Here is a 25,416-nt window from a genome sequence, read left to right on the forward strand (position 1 = left end):
ATAGTACTTTGTAAGGAAGTGCATGTAAGTGCATGTAATGCAATTACTGTATTCCATCCTGTTTGTTTTTCTTGGGGGCAGAAAAGGTATAGAAGGTTTTCATGAACCGTTTTCCCTTAAACATTCATCTTGTATAACAGCAAAGCTCCCGATCTGTATCTTCCATAGTTCAAAGGGTATTTTAGGACGGGGTTATGTACGCCTTCTACAAAGTCAGACTGAGACACCTTAACTTTTACTGATGCTACCAGAAAAGAAGTGTACAATATCGTTTTAGACCATGCCTCTCATCCAAGCTGCAGTCTTATATTAAGAAAAATTTGGTTTATTAGATTACTTGGATTTTAGAATCAAAACATACCTTCCAAATCATCATGTGAAAACTAAACCAAACAGACTAACAAATTGGAATAACCTTTAGGAATAAAATCTAAAGAACTGGTAGGAAGCACATGAGATATACTCTATTTCATTTTGTTGATCTGCTTCATGAATTTTATTTTCATTATTGAAACTTTGCACTTAGAAAAAGAGTAAGCTTTTCCTTATTAAAAAATGAATAGAACTAGTAGGTCTGTCCTGCCTGTTTATCTAGTGCAGCATGCTGTCTACAGAAGCAGGTAGTATCAGATACGTATGAGGAAAGTACAGGATACTCTACAGCTGGGAGATGTGTGAAAAAAAATCCCCTATGAAAGTCTTCCCTGCTTTCAAGGTTTACATAAAGCATGGAAGTTTATATAGAATCCATACCTTACCAACTACTACCGGCATGAATATCTAATGAAACTTAATTCTGTATTTCAAATCTTGATAAGTTCTTGATGTCATAAACACTACCTTGGAGAAAGATTCCTATACAATTCTCTTTTAAATTCTCATCCTCATTTAATTGGCTATCCTCTGGTTTTCTGTTTCAAGACAGGTAACTGGATTTCATTGTCTAGGTTCTTCATGCAATTTCATAGTTGCTTCTGTTTGTCATCTTTCTTCAAATATAATAAATTTTGATCATTTTTGATTTTTCTTCAAATTGGGAGTTTTTCTCAGTCCTTTGTAGTCCTCTTCAGTCAACTGCTTCCAGGTTTGCCCAAAAGACTGAGTCTGCAGAGTAGCATGGATTTCCAGAACTTCATTATACAACACTCTGCATTATTTTCCACTCTATTCCTTCCACAGTATGTCAATGCCTTAAAGAATAAGGAACATGGATATACCTACATATTATCCTACTAATGGCAATGACAATGGGAAGGAAATGGGAAAAATTCCACTGACTTCGCTGTGCAAAATGTTCAGATCCACATGTTAAGAATATTGATTCGTGTCCATTCCATGTAATCCAAATATACAAACTCACAGATAAGAACCTTTCTCTTCTGTTACTGGGACATAACAAGCTGCTCGCAATACAGCCTTTTTAAATTGGCTTAACTATAAGCAAGTTATTTCATAGAACAGTGAACAGTGAACTCATTTTCCTATTGTCTGTGTAGCACAGAGTAAGCTACACACCACTTGCATCAACTTAGTCTGCTGGCTATGCAGCCGCAAGGAGAACAAGAGCTGTTCAACATGTTTGCCTCTTACTCTGTAGCCTCCATCAGCCCCGTGGGACAGGTGAGTGAATTTCAAGTGTTCATCTGACAATAGCTGCTCTAATACCTCATCTCTAATAGTTGCTCTTATGGGAGAACATGTACATCATTAGAGAAAATGCTGCAATATGCACTGCTGTCCTTCGCAGAATCCTTTGAGTCACAATTTTTACTTTTCCTGGAAAGATGAAGGGTGTATAGCCTTTACGTATATGTATTATCATAACATGTATAGCTACTCACCAAGACAGTCAGATTTGTTATGTTCCTGTTAATGACTGAACAGTACTGTTGTATATCAAACAAATAATTTTTCAATAGATAGCCTTAGTTACTCAGTTAAGTTTTTATACTTAAATCTATTGCAACACATGTGCAAACTAAAAGAAGCTCATTTGTAAATTAGGTCTCTGAAAACTTTATAATATCAGTGCTTTTTGAACTATTCTGGTCTCAGTTCTTACTTCGCTTATTTTATTGTATATGTTCCACATCAACTACTTACAGAAACAATGGCTGTGGCACAGACCAGTAACTAGTACAGACATATTTGCATAGAGAAGCAATATGTATGCATGTTCCTAGTTGCAGATGAGGAAAATATACAGGGGCAGAGAGAAAGAAATAATCAAATAGTTTTTATAAAGGCGTGCTCAGTTCAGCTATGTTTAGTTTGGCTTGGTTCTTAGGTCTAACTATTTTCAGAGCGGTTCAGAAGCACTGATAGATTCTTGTCAGTATTGATAGAGATTTACTGGCAAACCTGAGAAGAAATGATACACTTGATGGCAGTGTCTAAACCTACCTCATCATTATATATAGCTTGAAATGTAGTTGCTCGCTTCCTTCATCATTTACCAGACATATTTAGGACACTAGTAAAATTTCATTCCAAGAGATGTTTAACAGAAATTTGTTTTATTAATCCAAGAACTTCACTGAATATTGAAGACAGAGGTAGATGAATCTGAAGTCACTGAAGATTCTAACAAGTTTATCCGGAAAAATACTTGCTAAAATGTTTTCAAGTCAGTACAGTGCTAGGAAAAATAGTAACAATGCGAAATAACAGAACAGAGAGCTGTCTGACCGGATAAGATACTCGTCACTAAAGACTTCTACAACGCCTGTTTTCCTTGTGGCTTTGCTACAGAATTCCCTGGCTAAATTAGTGCAAGTCACACAAGCTCCATCTAAGTCAATTACTCAACCGATAATGTGGGGAAAATAATGCCAGTACACTAATAATACAGGGTTTCTGAAGGCTTCTTTTTTTTCCTTCTTTCTTTTTTCTCCTTTTTCTTTTTCTTTTTCTTTCCGCTGTAAAACATTTTGTGCAAGATCCTGATATAGTGCAATCTTGCCTAAGGGCCACTGAAGTCAGCAAGATCTTTAACAGAAGACAGACATACAAAATATTACTGGAAGAGTAGATAGCGTGTTATATTACTACTTAGGCTCTTTTTCAGCTCGGTGGTACTTCAGCATTCTAGATGCCTTATGAACATAACAGGCAGAGCTGTCAAGATCACTTTACAGCCGCCATCCTATCGTGATCGAACCAGCAGTGTGGGGATATAAATGCATACCACAGCTTGCCAACCACAAGATTAGCGACTCCAACAAACCAACTCTTAGTTCCTATATAAAATATAACTAGCAGAGATCATTTGTAGAGCAGGATTTCCCAATACTTTTCTTACCTGCAGGACTTCTGACTGTACAATGCCCTGGGAACAGGGCAATAATGCTGGTTCTCAAGTCAAAAGCTTACAGATGCACATATGGTCCTGTGGGTTTTGTGTGGTTTATTCTGCAGATTGTGGTTTATCTAGCACACTATAAGGAAGCAGAGCCTCTCTTGTGAATAGCTATGATCACACAGCCAAACCACAAAGAAATTTTGGGCTTTATTCTTGGGGCATTTATTTCAGTGTAGGCTACTCAGTTTCTAAAGCCTCAGCCTAGTAACTTACACCTCAGAAACTATATTCACTTAAGATCAGTTATCCAAAAAAACAGGAAATGTAATGAAGGCCTTTGTTAAGATTTACATTTCATTTACACCCACATTTTCCATTTTTCGAAATTAAAAATTTATGTACTCATTGTTGAGAATATTATTTAGCTGACACTGTAATAATTCCTAGGTAATGCTGCTTCTTTGTAGTTCTACATCAGTGAAAAATAACATTTAGAAAATGTCTCATAACAGCATTTTTGCATCCTCTAAAAAGCTGGATGTTTCACATTAAGAAATCCCAGCAATTTTAATGAAAACACAGGAAAGCTTATGAAATCCAAAATGCTGCTTCTAACAAAATGCCATTTCATAATTAGGCAAATTCTTAAAGCTACTTAGTTTTAATTTTAATGCCTTATCTTTGCCCAACTCTGACTTGCAAATTATGGTATAAATACATGTCATACTGAAAAACCACAAAGATGTAAACCCTAATCTTTAAATTGATTACATGCCAGGCGAACACTTAGAACTTTAGAAACTGTTTATAAGTAGATATTTAAAACCAGACGCATCACCTTTTCAAAGGCACACCTTAAAAGGATTACAACAATTTATCTTGGGCAAATTTTGGTCTGATATTAATATAAAGTTGTATTTAGAAAACAGTGCATTTAACTTCTATTCTTTTAGCCTGTACTGTATTGGGGATATCATATTTCTCAGAACTAGGTGATCACACAGTCTACATTGCAATGCATAAATTGAAAATGTAATTGTAATATATAAAAAGACATTACTGTACTCACACTCAAGGATGTTAGGCAGACATGATCAAACTTCTATGATTAATACCAATAATCATGATTGTTTCACTGCTTATCTTGTCTTGCCCTCCATTCTCTTCATTCTTTTAATTTGAAAGGCTTATGCCTTGAACAACCATACTAAATTTTGCTGTTTCCCTACTGTTCTAAGAAAGTAAAATAGTATTTGGCTAAGTTGTGGCTGTGTTTCAATATGGAATACGGTTTGTCCTGACTCAAAATGTTGTCACTATATGTCTTCCTCTAAGTCTCATTTGTTAAGCTAGTAACTCTAAGTTAAAATCCATATATTGCCAAAGCATTGTTCTGGTATCAATACCCTCCATCCAAGGAATTTTCCAGGTTTCACCTCTGTTAACATGCTGTGCCTGAAATTATACGTATCATCAAAGTTGGGGCTGGGACTACTGCCATCCTCTAGAAGGGAGACCACATGTGTGCTGAGGAAGTGAAGTTTTTATTTCCTAATTCTGCTATGTGAACATGAAAAAGGAGAACAAACACAGTAACTGCTCTCAAAGAACCAAAACTATAGCCTGAAAGAATTTGAGGCTTGAAAAATAGACCTGCATATAAATCTCTGAAGTAGCTGACAGAAGCTTTTTTCCTTTGGACTTTTATTAAACTGTGGAAGATTAAAAAAGGGCACAAATATACCTAGGCTATTATTCCAAAGGATTTGAGTGGAAATATGTTCTGTTCCCTTTGGTGTTCTGAAAAAATGAGTCCTAGTGATTCCATTTGTATAAAACAGGTAAATTTTATTTCTAAGTTTCATTTGGACTTCAGATGAAACACTCACCTAAAAGCTTGTCTAAAAGGTCAGTTTTGATGCAATTGACCTAATCCTATGCCATTTTGAAGTACTATACTGTTCTCTTCTGTCAGTATTCCATAGTTTCATAGCCTCGTTTGCTGTTCATTCTTCCATTAAAGATAAATGAAAGGTTAAGCAGATGTATTAACTAAGTGGTTCATTTACTTGGATCTTTTCTTTGAAGCTATCATGAATCAGCAACTGAAAATTCTCAACCCAGATTTAAGCGCAAGCACTTCTTGCTTGCAACTTTCTCAAAGCAATGAGCTTTCACAACATTTCTGATTATGAATTTGGCAGAGCAGGAAAATGGACTTCACCTGAGGTACTTGTATCATAGTAGTATCAGTTCTTAACATTGGAATTCTTTAAAAAAAAAGAAATCTCAGGGTTCTTATTTCATGCAAAAGTAAAGAACAACAAGAAAGGTTGCTACTACTGCATTACTAACAAAACAGTTGTCAAAAAGAGTAGGTATCTTTGCACAACTAACAGAACATACATATTATTAGATCTTAAATGAACTGAAAAAGCAGAAAAGCTCACTGTGACTAATCATTACTACTTGGGAGACCCAGCTGATTAGCCTTGAAGCATTCAGTAACTTCTCCTTTAACTAATTTTTTAAAAAACATTTCAAAATTACACTGTACTTACTGGATTGAGAACTACTGTGAAGAACAACTCTCCTCCTTGAATACTTTTGTCTAGTTCCTTTGGGCCTCCAGGATACTCTTTATAGAAAATTGTGTGGGTGAATAAGCCACAAGTTTGCCTAGGAAGCACCTGAATTTTTTATTAAAAAAAATAAAAAAAAATCAAGAGAAATTCACAAAACAAAGATGTTTATACTTTTAATGAGATAATAAATGCCAGATAAGTAACACATAACTGATAATGTTCCTTTGTGGTAACTTTGCCAGAAGTCAATAATGATCTAGTTGAATTAATACACTGGCAGATCAATAAATAGTGTTTACTGAAAGAAACAACATTTTTATCATCAAGTGAAAGCATAACATCCAAAAATTCATCACATTTGGTATGAAACTGGAGATTGATCTCAATCAGTGAGTTACAATTCAGCAACCTCCTCAAACTAATTTTGTCCGTAACACCTGATCCTAAAACCAAGTATTTGAAGCCTGGCCATCAAAGATTTCTAAAATTTTAAAATAATTTGAAATATAATCTGAAATACTGTCAGTTTATATTGTATTAATCAGTTCCACTTTTTATTTGAACAATGGCTTTGTTGTAAATTTAAACTTGAATTTGAAAGTCTTTTTTTTTTTTTTTTTTTGGCTTAGGCATCACCACCAATAATAATTCTACACTGACACATGATGACTTTTGCTGATAATACTCACATTATAAGAAAGATTTGGTTCTCATTCAACTGTACTAGTTTTGTAAGACCAGTTGCAATAAAGAGTAGCATAAACAAAAGTATTTAAAAATATACAAAGAGCAAGTCTTTTGAACAGGAAGAACTAATAAATGCAGTTAGTTTTCCAGCAGAACTTCAAAATATTTTCTATCAACTTTAGAAAGTAATTTACTGGAGAGTATTTCAATTATGTCTATTTTTTATGGAAAATCAACAGCTGAGATTGATGTTCATGTATAATTCTTAAACTGGGATTGTTCTCAGACATTTTAGTCCAATTTAGAACATTTATTATATGATAGCTTAAACTTTTAAAGCATACATCCCTTACTTGACATAGACTGTGGTTTAGTAGATACTCTTTATTTCTTGTAGTTTCATTTCTCAACATCTTTTTTGTAATGTACAGGATACTGTGACCACAGATCGTAAATTCTGTGTTGTCAGAAAATGTATGGAATTTGTACATTTGCTATAAACTTGCATATGCTTTTTAAAAACCTTTGGATTTCACTGATGAAATATGAGAACAATTCTTCACAGAGGCAGGGAATAAAGCTGTACTGGATGCGAAATGCTCTGGCAAATCTTATACAACGATTTTATTACTGAATGTATTCATCACTATAAGCCTGCAGATGTAAAATATTAATGCATCTGCCCTGGAGAACTGAAAGCTTGAGACTCCCAAAACAGGTGGTTTTATACGACTGTTCTTGGAAATACATTCTTGGCCCCAGTGTCCTTGTATTAAATCTCATTATGTCTCTTCAAATGACATGTTTTTACAAAAATTTATGAAAGAGATTTTTGGAGATTCTGAGAGTCAATCAATCTTCCTCAAATGCTTCATGGCCCCTAAGCATATCCACAAACCCATTATTTTACATGCAGCTATTGCTTTGAGAAGAACAAACTGTAGCTCAAATCTGTATGGTGTCAATTTTTTTCCTGGATGTCTGGAGATGGTTTTAGTTTGCTTTATCCAAAAATAGATCAAAACTTTTAAATATTATTATTTTGCTTAGAAAAGTGGTATCCATGGTAACTCTAGGACACCACCAGAATTCTGTTATAAACAAAGTGGCAGTCTTGCATTAAGGCACTTGACCCTCCAAAACTGCTTGTTGCAGCCAGAAGTACAACCCAGTACACACACTAGGATCTTTCCCATTCACCACTCTCCTACATGCTCCAAAAGAAAGTTACTCGAGAATATACCATCAAGTATTTTGAAAAGTAGTTTTGAAACACTTCTCAGATAATAATGACAATATGTGAATCAGAAAGAGCCTACGCCCCAGTGACCAGACAGAATTAGCATAACGTCTTCCATGTCAGTTTTGTATAACCCCTTTTGGCAAACACTGCTGCCAGTGAAAAATGCTGTGAATTATGTAATACAGAAAAATTGTGTGATTTGACTTGTGGCTGCCTCAACAGAGCAGTTTCATAGCCTGGAGGGGGGTGTGGTATGTGTGTGTCTTCCTTCCCTCCAGCCTTCTGAGTGTTTGCCCTGTATCCAGACTGATTGCCTGGGCCCAAAGCTTAGCCGTGGGGTTAAGCCACAGCACAAAGCACAGTTCACATCTCTGTATGGCAGGAAGCAAAATGAGGGCAACTGTGCACCGTTCAAATGGGAGAAAAAAATATTTGTGCACCGAGATCCAGATTCTCAGATGGCATAAACTAGCAAAACTCTTTTGCAGTTAATAGTACTATGCAAATTTAAAACCTGCTAGAAATCTAACCCGTAATATTCTGTTAAAAGATGCAAAGTTGACTTTTTCCTTGAGATCTCTGAACCAGTACTAACAGTAGGGCTAGAACAGTTAACAGCCTGTTAACTGTTAACAGCAGGGTGCCTGGAGGCCACCTTCATCAGCAGTAACATCATCAGCAACAGACTGATTTTAATTAACAAGATACTGTCAAATATATCTTGCTACTTATGCATAGCAATATGTGCTTCTCACAATGTGAACTTTCAGGATACCGTGCTTTTCCACTTAAAAATAAATTGTTTGTAAAATGGTAGCGTGGTTGTAATATGAACATCATAAATACAACTCACCATGATATTTTTGTGGATGAAGCCTCGTCTATACCTTGCAGGTTTCAAATGTGGGTATTCTTCCGTGCTGGTAACTCTGATATTCCAGACCTTTTTCCAGGCATCATAAAGTTGAACATGTACAGGATAGACTCCAGAATGGTGTGGAGCCACTGCATAGCCCAAATCAGTTGGAATACCATGTTCCTAAAACATAACAGAAAAATGACTGCTTTCAAAAATTTAAAAAACTTGATGTTTTGGCATTTCTCAAATCCTTTGTTTGTGAGAGATCAAGAACAGGTCTGAAATGCAAATAATACTGATACCAAAATATGCTAATATGTAAGGGAGACGGAAGGCAGCATGGCAAAGATGAAACACAGGATTCTAATACAAAAGCCTTTTTAATAAATATTTTTATGAGTATGTAGGCAAGAGTGATATAGATGTATTTTACGTTGATTTCTTCAATCTACGTTAAACAGAAAGTTGCACTCCTTCAAGTTCTTGCAAGGAATTTGCTCACAAACTAAGAATTCAGAGAAAATTACTGGCATGTATTCAACACAACAGGTAGCATTTGGCAGTTACAATAACTGAAGTGTGATTTCCACTACATGTCCCTACACAATTACTTGGATTGTTAGCTGAATTTCACAGAGTCACTGCATTTCCCCTCTAGTCTACTCGAAACATAAAACCATATTCAAAAACCAGCTTAACCATTTTAGTGTCATTTTGAAAATGGAGAAAAGATAACCACTAGTAAAAATCTGAGGATAATAGGCAGATGTTGTAGACTAACCCCTTTTGTAGTACATCTTCTATTTTTGCAGACTCCTGTCATTTATCTTGTTTACATACTGACCTTGCTGGTATTACCTTCTCTTGACATTCAATATATTTTCTTTCCAGTTTCTGGTTTCCAACATACTCTAATGAATTTTGACACCTTTTCTGCTTTCTTTCAGGTTACTTTTCAAAGGAACAGTATATAGCAGATATTTCTTTGATAGTCTGATTAGCAGAATACACTGTCTATAAGATGTTGTGTTGCAATGACTTAGTGTCGTCTTAGGAAAAATGCCTTTGCACAGCCTTTGAATTCTGTTTAAGAGCTTTTTTATATTGTTTGTATTTGTATGGTCATCTTCACCATACTTTCTAAGCATACTTTGTGTGCAAAGGCAAGAGTTGGTTGATACTTGGGTCTCTTCCTTTGAATAAACTAGTTACTAAGGAACATGAAAAACTCTCTAAGTCTTATCTCAACGAAAAATGGGTGCATACCTTAGTAAAACCATCTTTTCTGGAGGAGGACTGGATTACTGCAGAAAAGCTAACGTACTGGACTTAAAAAGCTTAAATAATCAGGATTCAATATTAGATGTATCTGTTATAATTTAACTTTACTAACAGCTCAAAACAAAGCAAACTCACAAAAAGCAGCATTTGCTTCTGCTCTGGAAGAACATGAGAAATAAGACTTTAAAGATATGAAGCCTGTAAGGGAAGAAAGCTATTTTTTCCTCATTAAAGGACTACTTGGAACCTAGTGTAATGGTGTGTGTAACAGACAGGTATGGTTTAACCATAGTTGAGAACCCTAATTTTTCTAGATTAAAAAAAACTAGTGAAATTAGTATTTCCCTTTAGCAACTTGTGGCACACATAATGGGGCATAAGATTTTACCATCCTGAGGCTGGTGCAGCTTTTGGAATTCTTGTAAGGCTGTACCGCTCCTGGGTAAGATGCAAACACCCCATCAGCAACCCCGCTGCACCCAGGAGTGCATCATCTGCTGGTCTACAGCTGGGGCGCACTATGTGTAATCTGCCAAAGTAGGAATGAGTAAGATCTGGCCTATTGGTTTTACTGCATGGGGAGGTAAAGAATGGATACACCATCAGTTACACAGCTTTACACTATTTAATTCCTTCACAGATATTTCAATTCCTCTTCCTTTTATCTTTTCTACTTCCCTTAAGCATGCATAAACATCAGAAAGAAAAATCTTTACAGAACATTTAAGAAATTGCATTCTTTAGTGTCCCATTTTATCTCCTTCATTCAGCTATAAACAAATGTCTGATTTTTAAGGGTTTTTCCCTCAAGTTTTACAATATGCAGTAATAAATATGTAATTAACATCTTTCATTCTAATTATGAGCCTATCATCTTCAATGTGTCAGTGTCTCCATTATTTCTTAGTGACTGTAATTCCCACGATGAGCATTTAACACACAGTATACACGTTCAGTTTGATAATGCATGAGGCACCAGCAATTTCAGCCTCTTTCAAAAAAGCAGGATACTTACCTTTGTTACTATTTTAAATGGTTTACGCAAGTGAAACATAATGAGTAGCTCCATGTTTATATATCTAGACATAGCTTCAGACATGAAAAACATGTAATATAAGGTGTCTGTAAGTATTAAAAGCATTGAAAGTAGTGAAGAAAATAGAAATTGAGGAAGTTACCTAAAACAAGGTTGAACATGAATTCTTCTAATAATGTACTTTAATGGTTACATACTGTAGGCTAATCCCAGAGGATGTCTTAGGTCACACCAGAACTACAAGAACTAACTTAATTTCCAGTGGAACTTGCAACAGTACACAGAATCATAGAAAAAAGGGAATTTTGCACACAGGATTTTTAAATTCTCATGGTTCTAACTTCTACTAAAATGCTTTCTTTAAAGTAAACAGTAAAATTGAGCTGGCCTATTCTCAGTACAACCGCAGTTTACAGTAAACTTGGTAAAATCTTTGGTTGAAAGAAAGCATATACCTTACTTAAAAGCAAAGTTTTCAAATACAAATTTTAATTGCTCGATATTCTAGGTCTACATCTCCGTCCTATACTCACTGACACATGACCATAGTGCACTCTTTTTTGTTCTGGTATTTCAAATCCCCCTGCTCTTTCAAGGAACAAAGTCATCACCTGCCAGCTAAGGAGCAACCACTGTATTTTGAAAAGGGAGAAGTAAAATTAGGCTGTTGGGAAGAGGGGATGTATTTCAGCAAACAAGTTATGTTTGCTGAGATATTCTGATATCACACTTCTTTATGTCTTTACATTGGACCATTTCTTCAGACAAATAATATGTATTATATATGGCAGTTTTGTTTGGTTTTATTGTATGAAATTGACTGTAGAGAAAAGGTAAGTCTGTTTCTCTAGTATCGTCAGACCTAAAGATCTGGTTTTAATTTTTTCTTATATTCTCAGTGAAACATTTGTTTTTCAGAGCTTTGCTGTGATTAAATAATTAGTAAAGGCAATGCTTTTCAAAATAATTTTTTATAAAGTTGATCCAAATGGAATATATAAGATGTGATTAGGTATCACTGCAGAAAAGCATCTTTGAAAATGTGGCACACTTCATTAATCCTAACATGCAGTGTTTTCATAAAGTCATTTGATACTTTTTGATGGAGTATTTATTCTTTCAGAAAACTGGATTTTTTCTAATTTAAACAATGGGTTATTTGGACAAAATTTTATTTAGGAAAATATTGAAATAGAAGAATTTTTATCTATATTGACTTTCCAAGATGGGAACATAATTAATTCTTCATTCTGAAAGAATTCTTCCATTCAAATTTTTTCATAAAGTAATACAAAAAGATCAAACTTCAATTGAGAAGGAAATCCAAACTGTAGAGAAACAGGATTTTCATAGCACAAAGTAGACTGATTGCAAAAAGCCCTTTATCAAAACTTTCTTTTCTTTTTCAATTCATTGAGATTAAAAAAATTCTACAACAATTGATTTTCCAACAAAATAGGAATAATGGTTTCTGAATACCTAAATCCAATATAAAATGCAAAAATATAACTCACTAAGGCAAACTTTTTGTTGAGGATCATCTGCTCCACCAGCGATGACTCATTGTGGAAGAGATGAGGTTGCATGTGACTCCACATATGGGGAAACCACCAAAACTCATCCACAGATCTCAACAGCAGGTCATCACCTTCATCTTCCTCCTCAGTGCCTGAAAAAAAAAAAAAAAAAAAAATCTCTGAAGTAAAGTCTCTACTTTTATTATATTCTTACAAATGTTTGAAAATATAAGAAAGAAATCAGCATAATAAAATGTGGCCATTTAAAGTACTGAGGACTTTAAATGTTTCCAAGTACACATTACTTTTCCTGAAGTCATTATAGTCAAGTAAAAGACCAAAAGCTCCATTTTCATGGCATCTTGAATGCATGGTACAACACTGTCCTCACATGCATGTGCTATATCAGTAACATCAGTAGCTTAAGGGACGGAATCAAATAAAATGTACACAAGATTGTTTAATACAGAGTATAAATGAAAACTTTGACAACTCTTTTCTAGTATTCCTTATCCAAACTAAATTCACTCCCCAATCAAACTTCTTTTCCTTTTGTTACCTATGATACGTGGAAGTATTTTTTCCAGCAGCCTTTTCAAAATATTATGTGTAATACAATTATTTTCTCTTCCCCGCTAATTCTTACCTTTCTGATCATGGCCTATTCAGGATTTCCTAGAAATCTGCATATTTTTTTTTTAAGAGATTTAAAGAGTGGCTGCAGCTCACCGAGATATTTCTCAGACCCCAGGCCTGTCTTTTCAGATGCTCTCCTGCCTGTTCCTAAGGCTGCGGTGCGTGGAACAGGCCCTGCAGCCATTTTGAATTGCAGCGCTGATGAAGAGGAATCACTCAGGCAGCAGCGTACGGCCTTGCCGTTCTCTCACGCTTCTCGTGCTGCAGTTCCAGCAGTAAATAAGCCAGTGGTGGGGCCTGTCCTCCAACCCTGAGACCGGCTGGCCGCTTCGACACTCATAACTCCTCCCAGCCTGCGAGAGAAGCAGCTGCACCCCAGCTACCCACTGGGACGGGCCCCTGCCTCTGCTCCCCCGGGTGCAGGCAGTGGGGGCTGGCCGGGACCCCGAGCACTCCAGAGGCCATTTGGTAATCCAAGGGCAATGACAACCCGCTCTCGGTGCTTGGGCCCGTGCCTCGGCTCTGTATAACCCACTCGCAGAGATTCGGCCTGGGTATCTGACAGCACCTCAGGGATGGGAAGTGTCAGGGTCTAATTAGCTGGCAGATCAGGATACCCCTTCCATCCCCAAGCCCAGACATTTATCCTAGTCCCAGTGCACTTTTAATGACAAAGTCCTGTCAAAGGCAGCCAAATTTGAATAACCCCTTAATGGGCTGCCATATAAGGACTCTATGAGCCAAACTTTGACAACCTATAGCTTAACGCACCTTCGCAGTGTGCCTGCTTCCTGCTTTACTGATGGCTCCTACTCCCGCCAACAATCAACACAACTTGACAAATCCTTTCTCCCCCTCAGCATTTTGGAAAATCTGTTCTCCTTTTTCAGTCTTTTAGCCAAATGTTCAGCTCTGATGCCTTCTGCATCCGTATGGCCATACTCTCACTAACCCTATATGCCTTTTGCTTTTTCCTCTTTCTCTCAGTAAACTTTGTCTGACATACCTTCGCTGTTGTGATTTTATTCCTCATTACCTCTGAGGGAACTACGGCAGTGAATGAAAAATGCGGGCAGACATACGTAATGATGTGTCAATATTTGTAGGACCATTTAGATTTCCGGACTCCATGCGAGTCCGTGGGGCCCTGTGTGATGTTCGCATGCTATCAAAGAAAGTGACAGGAGTGCCTAAAGGCCATATGATAGCCAGATCAGGGCAAAGAAACCATATCAAGAAAGGAAGAAAGCCACAGCAAGGGATGGGCTGTAACAGAGACAGGCTCAAGTCATTCATTTTACAGCCAGTAGCTGGGTCAGTTTGTGCTACAAACATGCAATACCTTTGCCAAATCCTACTCAGCCAAAACCAGGAAACCCATGTGCGTGTTCCCTCCAAAGCATCTGAACTATCAACTGAGGTAAAAGAAGTGGTTGGGAAAGTGCCTCTGCCTTCTGAGACACTGGTGACAAACTTGACAGTCAGGACTGTGTTGCAGGGCCATTTTAGGCAAAAAGAAAGGGAAGGAAGGGATGGGAATGGATGGAGCAAGTGATGTCCTGAATGTGAAAAAGTTAAGGCATCTCTAGTCTCTCTGAATTCTGCAGGTGACACCTGGGTTGCAGGGGTGAAACCTGGACATTTACCAAGTCTAGCTGAAGTCTGCTGAGCCCAAGAGACCTGCGGAGGAACTGCGCAGCTCCAGCTGCTTTCTTCTCCAGCTGTTCAGCTCTAAATAACAAACTTCTTTCCCTGCCTCTTCTCTTAATATGACAAATAATACTGAACAAAGTGTACAACTGAGCACAAGAAGAGTTACGCTCAGCCCTCTGCTATGTAACATGCACAGCAGTCAAGCATATTCAAGCTCTGTATATCTTTCTTTGGTTTTCAATAAATCTGGTTTTGGTTCCTAGTCTTAGCTAACATGTCGCTTCACTTCCCTCTTTTCATATTAATATACTTCATCTGTGACATTATCTTTTGTTGTCTTTTGTCTCTCTCCTCCAGGCCCTGATGTTGTCCTATTTTGCATGCGTGTTTTTTTCTTTCTGTTTGACTGTAGAGAGCAGCTTTTCTTCTATATCACATCCTATTTAATACCTTTTCTTTTATTTCTCCCTATTTCTATGGTGGTTTAAGTATAATATTATTTTAATGGGTAATATACATTGCTATATTCTACAGTAGAGATTAAACTATCCAAAAGGATAAACTGTGGTAGCTCAACAGATCCCTCAGTGAAGGCAATAGAAAATTGCATTTGATCAGTGGAATTTACCACTCAACAACAGGTTGAAAGGAACTGAATTTTAATAAAAGGGGAGGAGGAATTCAATCTGTTCTACATCGGCACCTAATGCAGGCACTGCAGCTTACTAGAATTACAGATGCCTCATTCCGAGATGTTCCAGTCCACCTAAAATTACCACCTAAATTCTGTGTGCTCAGGAAGTGGATGCAGAGAAAAATCCAGTTCACCTATTCTACGTGCCTCCCTCTCCCCATTTCCTGGGAGAGTTTCTATAGTGAGCATCTGAGCTAGCTCAAATTGAATGAAATTATAAAGCAACAGTAAGAGTTTATTAACAGTAAGGTTTATTTAACAGTAAGGTGTTTATTCCACCCTCAGGACTGATTTTACTGTTATCCAACGACACATATGTAACACATATAACCCCTACAGAAAGCTGTAACCCCAAGCTTGGACTGCTGCTTGCAAGGTCTCCCCCTGGCCCTGTGACTGCCATTTCTACATGTCCCAGTTTGCAGGAGGAGGAGGAACATTCCTCTTATTCAGGATACTTAATAGTATGACAGTACACTTTCCTGAAGGGCTTAGTCTTTCTCTTAGAAACTACAGCCTGGCTCTCCTACTTCCACATCATTACTCTACTTACGGGACCATTATGCACATCCCCCCCCCCTTTTTTTTAAAATAAAAATGTTGTTGCAAAGACTCCACCTACATGGTTATATCCAGACAGACTACAGCACTAACAAAAGGTTAATCCAGTATAATAACTTTAAGAGAAAAATTTGATTCGGTCAATCACACAAATGTACGTCCCAAAGCAACCTGGAAGAAAGAACAATTTGATTTTTTTAGTCATCCTACTATGAACGAAACTATTCTCTCTACTCAGACCCTTAGTCTCCATCATTCCTACTTTCCTCATACTACAAAAAACACCATCAAAATGAAAGTGATTTTAGTATTTCATTCTTACCTGTGTGATAAAATTTCCCTGAAAATCCCAGGTTGAAAGTAAAATTTGTAATCTGAGCTCTCAAAAGATTCTGAGTGTCAAGCAGGGCCTGAAAAAAAAAACAACGCACCGTAAAAACATATCTGTAGAAAACGCACCTGGCACAGAAATTTAATATAACAATATAATTTTTTTTACGGGTAAATGTCTTTTCAATTGATTTTGCTATTTAAAAACAGCTCTTTATATATGGCAAAGAAATAACAGATATTTTCATCACCATTTAAAGATTAAAGACAGCATGCAAACTCCATTGTTTTCCTCATAAAGATGACCAGCTATCAAATACTGTTTTACTCCCTGAATCATGAGATAGGAAAACAAAGGCACACACCAGAGAAAACACCTTCCACTGATTACTCAGTAAACTTGGGACACAGCTGGGAATGAAATTCGGATCTCTTGTGCCCCCAACCACTGCTCCATTCACCAGGGTGAACAGCATCTATTAGAATTATGTTTCTCTAGATCAGGTCAAGTACGTACACAGTCATGTTTCAAAATTACTGGCAATCAAAAAAAAAATAAAATCCAGAAAGACAGAAATAAGCTAGATGAAGCCTATTCCACATCAGAGAACTTAATCCTAAACTCCCCCAAATTCTGACTCATTTCTCAGACGGTTAGCACACTGGCTGTCAGCATACATGTACTTGCACTAAATTAGTACCAACAAAAAAACAGCATGCAAGAAGAAAGGGGAAAGCTATTATTCATCAGATACAGCTTCACTCATTGATTTCAGTATGCTGCTCTTGACTTGTAACTCCCAAGATTTACATATTGCTTTCAGGAGTTATCTCCCAAACTCTTACACTCTGCTGTTCACTCTTTCAGTTTTCCAGGTGTAACAAAGAAACCTAGCTTCCCAAAGCACAATAAAACTTTGCAAAACAAGAACAGAAGAGCAAAAAGCCTCCTCCAAAATGAGACTCGGAGTGCACATTCCTCCAAATAGCCTGTCTTCAACTGAGCACTCGATAGTTGATAATTCATGAACACATTGGACTCTGGAGATTTGTGACCCTGTACACAGCACATCAGAAGTGTATGGCCAGCTACAGCGCATGCACACACACACACTTGGAGACAGGCACTCATGCAATACCTTTGAAAGAAAAGAAAACATTTATGTGTTTAAGGTCATCAAAGAGTTTTCAAAGTCAACATACATTATAACACAATGATTTTAATAAAGTGATTAAAAGCATTACTATAGTCAGAAATTAGCAACTCTAAGCATGTTATGAAAGGGGAATGTATTGAAAAGCACAAAAAGATTAAAATCACTTGAGATTTTCAAAGGTTTAAAGGTCTAGTAGGCTCCCCACTCTTGAAATTCAATGCCAATTTGGTGCCCTGAAAAATGAGACAGTTTCTTTGGACATTATACAAATAATTTGTCCACAATTATTTTTTTCACTCGGAATGCCAATGACAACAGAATGTTAACATGGAAGTCAAGTCCAGCTTTAGATATAGGCATTGCATAGTCAAGTTACAGTTCCTTAAAATATGAGCCATTTTACAAATGGAGGTGACATCCACCTTATCCGAGAAACTTTTGGGCTGTTCTTCAGGTCTTTTCCAGGGCTCATCTACATCGTTCTAACGAAAGTATGATCTCCACCTGCAAACTCTGTCAAGCCTGTTGCCTTACACTATCATACCCACAACGATACAGTGACAAAATCCGGCGAAAAGGTGACAATAGCAGGGGTTGCCCTGTGCACCAACCTGATGAGAGGCCCAAGGCAGCAGGCCCAGCGCAGCTCCCGTTCCCAGTAAGAGGTGACCACACACCACAGCTAGCGCATCTGCCTGTGCCCTGTGCTCGCCTTTCGTGACACTCCCGTTCCAGAGCCGAGCATTTTCACCGGGCCCCACTGAGAGATCACAGCACTGGCCAAAGCGGGAACACAGCCGCTCTCCAGTCCTCTACTGTGCTGCATCTGAGGCCTCACTAAGCTTGTAGCTCTGGCTGGCTCAGGGAAGCTGGTGCTTGAGGGAGCTGATCTGCAGCAACAGGAGAGACAGTCATTTGTCCCTATCCTGGGGGGCTGCAAATTTGAGTTTTGCTGACATGGCTGATGAAACATGAGTGGTTTCAATTCTGAGCCATCAGTAGTACTTGCCTTGTTCACCACTTCAGCGGACCAGAACATTATGCCTAAGCATATTCATTAAATATATATTAATCACAAAAATAAATCTGTGAAAGAACCATCACTGTTCTGCCTCCTATTTCTTAAGGTCCTCTCAGATCTGGAAGTAACTCGCCTCAGTCTTCTTCAGCAGTGTAGCTCCAGCAACAACAGCATAGGCAGTTTCAAAGAACAGTACTAGTAAGGTAAAGATCATCTTCTTTCACTGGAAAGCCTAAAAAATGTCCTGTGAACAAGGGACTTTCTAAGGGAATGAGTAAAAAGAAACACAGAAGGGAGATAATTGAAAACAAGCTCGAGACTTCTGAAGTGGAATATTAAGAGAAAATTCTTGCAACACTGTAACGAGGGCTTTTGCACAGGCTGAGAGTGCAAAGATCACCAGGAGACCTCTTATTCTAACAAAAGATAGCAAATCTGCAGAGGATTTATTATGAAAACCATCCTTGAGCTGCTGGGAACCTATTCAATGAAATAATTTTATCTTTGCACAGTTAAAAATGTAGGAGGCAAATAATATGGCTATACACTTCTTATGTTAACGGTACATACTGTCGAATGAAAGAGTTCCTGAGTGCAGCCTGACAGCAAGGTGGCATGAATGGGCTGCACAGTTCTTTCCCTCCAAATTAAGTTGAGAACTGTGAGCATTTTTTGAGCTGAAGCTCTTATCCTGTACCTTTCTAACAGCTTCTCAGCTTGTCAGCTCCAGTCTAGTCTCAGCATGATGGAAAAACAGAATGGGAAAAACAAAGAGCAGCTGGGAACGCCAGAGAAACACGACCTGGAAGGAGACCTTTGCTGCACCTCCCTGGCATGCTGCAGCTACAGGGCTGACAGGAGAGTCGCAAACGCAGGCTTTCAAACGGCAGGAGGGAGAAGGGTAGCAAAAAGCCTATGACATTTCTGTGGTAACGCAACGCAAGAGTTTACTTCTTCACCAGGAATTAATTTTGCTAGTGCAGTTACCACCTTCTTGCCTCAATGATTGCCTCGTGGGTGCATTTTTTTAGGCCAGCAGTCACGATAAGACGTTCCAGATAACACTCAAATAACACGAAACTCTAAAGGAAATCTGTAGTTCACCTTCTACAGAACAAACTTTGAAAGTGATGCTGTTGGTTTTTTGGCCACGTTACTCATTAAAGTCAGTGGGAGATCTTCTGCTAAAGCCTTGTGGTGGTGTTCAAAAATGCACCAGCTAATACCAACGGTGTACCAGCTCACCTGCTCCGCCTGCTCTATCTGCAAAGAGGAGGGCACAGACCTGCTGTGAACCACTTTTTGTACAGACAAGCTGAGATAACATTTGAGTTGTCATGCCTATGATTATTTTCTGGGTGACTTGACATTTTACTCATCTTTCAGGTTCTAAAAACAAAATGTTAAAACTCATGAAAAATATATAGTAGCAGATGGCAGGGCCTATTACTGTGAGCTTCTATCAGAAAGACAGAAAGAGAGAAAAGTAGGGGGACAAAAAGCCTGAAATTTCATTTCTAAATGCTGTTGTATATGCTGAAGGTAAGCTGGTGATATTTTCTGTATATTTTATGATTGGTTTATGAATAGCCCCTCTGGGTATCTGTATGAGATGTTATATAAATACACTAGTACTGAAGGTTTTTTTAAAAACGTAATTTTTAAAATATTTTAAAAACTGCTTAGTAAAGCTTTCATATGTTTATAAATAATTATTTAGTACATATGTTATACTTCCACTGGTACTATAAGGAAAATAAATTGCTGGCTATATAATCACTTTCATGTACATACAATGGAGTACTTTCTTTTCAACTTTTCCTAAGCTCACATACTAAGTTTAGGAAATTCCTTCTGCCAGAAATCAAATGTGAGAATTCAGTGTATGATGAAAGACCCCCTTCTTCACCAACAGTCCAAAATAATCTCAGAAAAAGGCCCTCTTACAACCCAAGCCATAGACAAAAGTTATCCCAACAGCAAAACAACAGAGTTCTTTCAATCCTTGCATCTGACAAGTTTATAGTATAATGAAAGGAACATAAAAAAATCATGTATGTTGTGAATAAAGCCAGATTCTCAGATGATTAATCAGCATCACCCCATTTAAGTTATTTCCATTTCATTTCTGATGAAACATCTCAGCAAATGGAAGCTGCTGTAATTGCAAATGGGATCTTGACTGGCTGAGAATTTAGGAGAAAATGGACTCTGATAACACAAATGAAACAGAAGAAAACAAAAGAATTGTTCTTTAATTGAACTATTCATGCAATGGAGATGTATGAGAAGTCCTGCCTTTGTATAGATGGCCTCCTCCTTTCCCGACAACCATAATGTTTAGCTTTTTTAATCACTTTTCTTTCGGAAATACCAGCTTTGTTTACAAAGGAAACAGTTTTATTTAATTTTTCTCATGTTATAGATAGGACAAACAGAGGCACAGACAGATGATATGGGCTGTCAAAAGCTCTTGCTCAAGTAAATCAGCAGTAAAGCCAAGGATAAAACTCATACCAAACTTGCTTCCCATTTCCATAGCCAGGAAACTACCCTGCCTCCTGTCCTCAAATATCCCTTTACATGATTTCACTTTATAGTCTGTCACGGAGAAGTCATAAGTGTCAACTTGTCTTCAATAAACAGACAGTAGTAATTTCAGCATCAACAAAAATACTCAGACCCAAACATCCTGGCTGATCAAACAAATAAATCAAGAATGCTTTATTGAACTCTGCTTCACCAAAAAGAAGCTATGACTAGTTTCTGTAGTCATACAAACATATTTATGACTATTTTCCTACTCAAAAGCTGCTAAAGAACTTAGCTACTTGAAAAGCAAAATTGTTAAAAAGACTGTTAATTTTACTTATAATCCCATGGATTTTAACTAAATTGGCAAGCAGATAGACATAGCCTCACAATGCTGCAGTGTTAATATCTTAAACTTCAAATCAGTACATACTTTCATGTCGGTAACAAAAGCAAGAAAGGTCAGCTTCATAGTTTTTCAAAAAGCCTATCTCCTCCCCCTTTTTTTGGGAAGCAGATCTCATCTCTCAACGCTTGCTTTACTATTCCGTGTCTAACAATACTATCAAAGGAGCCATTAAATTAGGAATTACTTTTCTTTTGAGGAAAACTTCTAATGCTGTACTAGGTCTTTAATGAAGACAAGGACCTTCTGAAAAGGTAAAACAAATTAATAGAAAGTGTAAAGTGAAAGCACAGGAGTTAAGCACACGAAGACCCTTTATTGTAGCTCTTATGCAGAAGTAGCTTGAATTTTCTATACCATATTACCTCTTTAGTTTAACCCCTGCAAGAGAGGGAAGAAACAGAACTAAAGCCCTTCTAACTTGAGTGGAGTTCTTCACATAGGGGTTTAATGAGCTGTAACTGATATGATGTCCTTTTACTTTGCACTTTTTGTGACATCATTTTGCCTTTCCTGAGTGTGTCCATGCTCTGAGAAAAAGAGTCCTGCAGCTGAAGCTGCCTGCACAGGTACATGCACACCACCTGCCTCCCTCAAACTTTCCTTTCTGCAGAACCTGACCTTTTCTAAAGTTTCTACCCACATAGCAAATTCTCTTGTTTATAAGGGGAAAAAAAAGAAAAGAAATAAAAAGAGGGTTGGAGAGGAAATGGAAAAGAGAATTGAGGAACAAAACACACATGTGACTGAAGTTTGCATTTATTATGCATACAAGTATTATGATTTTTAAAGCATTGTGCTTCTCTGCAGAGTTCAACAATCAGTATTTCAAATTTCCCAGATATATTTTGAGATTGTGCTTTATCATGTTTTATACATCAGTCCCTAAACTTAGAGGCCCTAGCAAAGTGTCCAAGATTAGAGGCAATACGAGGCACGGTGTGGCACAGAACAGAGGCCAGGCTAACAAGCTGTGCCTGATGATCAGTCCCAGGTTTGTCCTGGCACTGCTGAGGCTGATGGCAGAAAAGAGAGGAGGGGGAACACGCTGCCTAGGGAAGGGAGAGTTGAGGGGGAGGGAGCAGTGGGGATCCACAAGAAATGTTGTAGCAGCAGTGGGACCTGAAAGTGAGAAACGCTGAGATCGTGATGGCAGCCGTTCAACAAACTGTGGCAGCAGTCAGGGCTGGGAAGGCAGTGGGCAAGAATGTGGAGTGTTTGGAGGCAGCGAGAGGCAGCATGGCAAGATGAAACAGAGGACAGCCTCAATGAAGGTCCGTCCCAAATGGCTAGGAATCATTATTTTATTAGACAGACTATTTTGCTTCTGAGGAAAAAATGTTTCCCTCATTATGAATTATGTATTTTGGAACATCATTAAAATTCAATACCTATTCTTTCTGGATTTCCAAGATTAGCATTTTGACACCCATTACCATAAACATTTAATCTATGCAGGAGAAAGAATAATTGCTTTGGGTATACCGGGTGTATCTGAAAAAAACAGTTTGAATATCCTTCAGACAAAAGGAGAAGAATGCTTAAATTTTCTTTGACTGTGCACTCACTTAACAGGGCTGACACTACAGAGAGGGCAAGAGAAGAAAACAAAGAAAATCTTCAGCTTTTTCTGCAAAGTGTTTAGCTGGCAGAGAGCATAAATTATAAATAGACCCTGATCTATGTAAGTGGGGAAAGGACACTGCTCTACAGTTTGATGGAAGCAAGGTGTCCAAGAGGACACAATCCAGCAAAAATAGAAAGACTGATGAAACAGGGATGGAAAAGCTAAACTGCTGACAACACATATGTTCAAGTTTATAAAATATCAGATTCCATGTGAGCTGAAGACAACTATTCCTGCTACTTTGTACAACAAAATTAGAAGGGGGGGGGGGGGGGACACGACGACGACGACAGGGACACACACCTGCTTATTAAGATACAGTACCTTCAAGAAACAAATTATTCTTTCAATTAAAAACATGGATTTTGATAAGTCTACCAAGTCCTTCAAAAGATTTAACAGTTCAGAAGTACCGCATGTCAGCAGGATGCCTATTTACGAAGAACCACGTAACACGGTAGAATTTAAAACAGAAAATGTGTGCAAAAATTCCTTGGAGATGAAACGAAGTACCTGGTTTCAGTTACTTGTCATTGACTGATGGCTAGATTCTACCTGCAGCAATTGTGTTTTTAAATTATCAAACAGGGAAGCCTTGGAGCCCAACTCTTTAATGTGCACGACAGGCAAAGCTCCCACTGATTGCTTGGGTTAATTTGGACTGTTTGCCAGATCCATTGTCCTCAGTATCTTACCTGAATTCCTATAATATTAAGGCCCATACTCACTAGTTTGATAAGCACCATTAACTGGGGAACCCAGCTTCTCTTCGAAGTGTCAGTAAGATGAGACATCAGGCTAGAGCCCAACTATGTGCACCTTAGTTTTTCAGTGTCCAATATAAGACATACTGGACCTGATTTTCAAAAAATTCAGGAGCCACAACTTTATTTTATGTGCACAGATGCTGTAACGAGGTATCTGAATTTGAGGTCCACTAAAGGATACTAAAAATGTAAGCAGCCACTTTAGAAACCGTTGCCTCGGATGATTTCAAGCAGAAGTTTTTTCATTAGAACACACTGTTTTAATGTTACTGAGTCTTCCTTTGGAGTTTTTTTTTTTTATATTGCATACAATAGTGATCTTGATGATGGTCCAATTATACACTATCAAGTAATTAGGCTCTTTCATCTAGGTAAATCATTTGTACAACCAAGAGTTTTAAGAAATATTTCTAACTTCCTTCACCAGCTTCTCACTTCTTGGAGGCTGAGATAGCAGCTAATGAGAAAAAGCAATTATGGCAAGGTAAGCTGAAGGTTTTAAATGCTTGGTGCCAATACTATTTAATAAAGTAAAGTAATTAGGATGCTGTTTTCAGGATTCTATATGAAATTCTGCATTATTAGCTCTCAATTAAATTGTACTTTGATGAAAGAGGTTACAATTGCTAAAAAGCTAAATGATCTCGTTATTCTGCAGTCAACAGAAATAAAATCCCGCATTTCTTTTAATTAAAGGTCAAAAAAACCCCAGGCCAATTGAAATAGAACTAATAAACACCCTACTGCTGCATATGATATTTTTCCCCGGATTTTGGTCAGACAGGATTCAGTAAAAAACTTGTTGGCCTCACGCTTTATCTGCTTATGAAACACCAAGTATAAAGAGGTAAGTTCTCAGAGTATGACAAAACTCAAAGTAGTAAAAACAAAGTGACTCTAAAATGCACTTAAAATCTCTTCATATTTATCCAGTTAAGTTCTTGCAATCTGGTGATTGTTGATGACCCAGTACAGTGGGAAACTGAGGTTTGTTAGCCACAACACGAGCATTCCGGTAGCTGTACTGGAAAGTCACCCCCCACACACACGCGCAGCTGCCTTAGCTCCGAGCATGACAGGCCATCTCTCAGGGTGACAGAGTAGTTGAGATCCTGTTCCAGTTCACTTCTGGGCCACTTCGCTGTGCCTGCTTAGTCTGGTTTGTCTCCATTGCATCCCATCAGCAGTAGATAAATTGTCAGGGTTGTTCGCTGATTCATGTAGACGCTTGTCTAACTACCAGTAAATGTTAGGCCTCAAAAAAATCAGGTTCAAACAATAACCTCAGATGCAAAGCGGTTATACTCCTGCACGCCCTCATTAGACAACCCACACTTTTACAGCTTCAGCTCTTGTCTGGTAGGATGCACAATATTTTGTCATAGAAGTTAAAACAATGGCATGGCTATTCAGTCTAACAGCATGTATATTTTATAGTCGTCCAGCTCGGAAAGAACAGAGGTATTATCCAAGCTCCTAGCACCACATCCATTATCAACAGCACGTTTGCTTCTTATTTAATG

The 25,416-nt window shown here is 37.7% G+C and overlaps 1 protein-coding gene across 2 annotated transcripts in view; it reads right to left on the reverse strand.

Annotated features, from left to right (window-relative positions):
- Positions 1–25,416, reverse strand: part of LOC104316988 (bifunctional heparan sulfate N-deacetylase/N-sulfotransferase 3) — a 205,274-nt gene that overhangs the window by 26,796 nt on the left and 153,062 nt on the right. For both annotated transcript variants that reach the window (XM_069804723.1, XM_069804651.1), the window contains 4 exons: positions 16,376–16,463; positions 12,507–12,661; positions 8,670–8,855; positions 5,863–5,991 (listed from right to left, as the gene is read on the reverse strand). In XM_069804723.1, the coding sequence (XP_069660824.1) occupies positions 5,863–5,991; positions 8,670–8,855; positions 12,507–12,661; positions 16,376–16,463 (558 nt within the window). The remainder of the gene's footprint in view (positions 1–5,862; positions 5,992–8,669; positions 8,856–12,506; positions 12,662–16,375; positions 16,464–25,416) is intronic.

The sequence above is a fragment of the Haliaeetus albicilla genome, chromosome 1, assembly GCF_947461875.1.
Source record: "Haliaeetus albicilla chromosome 1, bHalAlb1.1, whole genome shotgun sequence".
NCBI classification, from domain to species: domain Eukaryota; kingdom Metazoa; phylum Chordata; class Aves; order Accipitriformes; family Accipitridae; genus Haliaeetus; species Haliaeetus albicilla.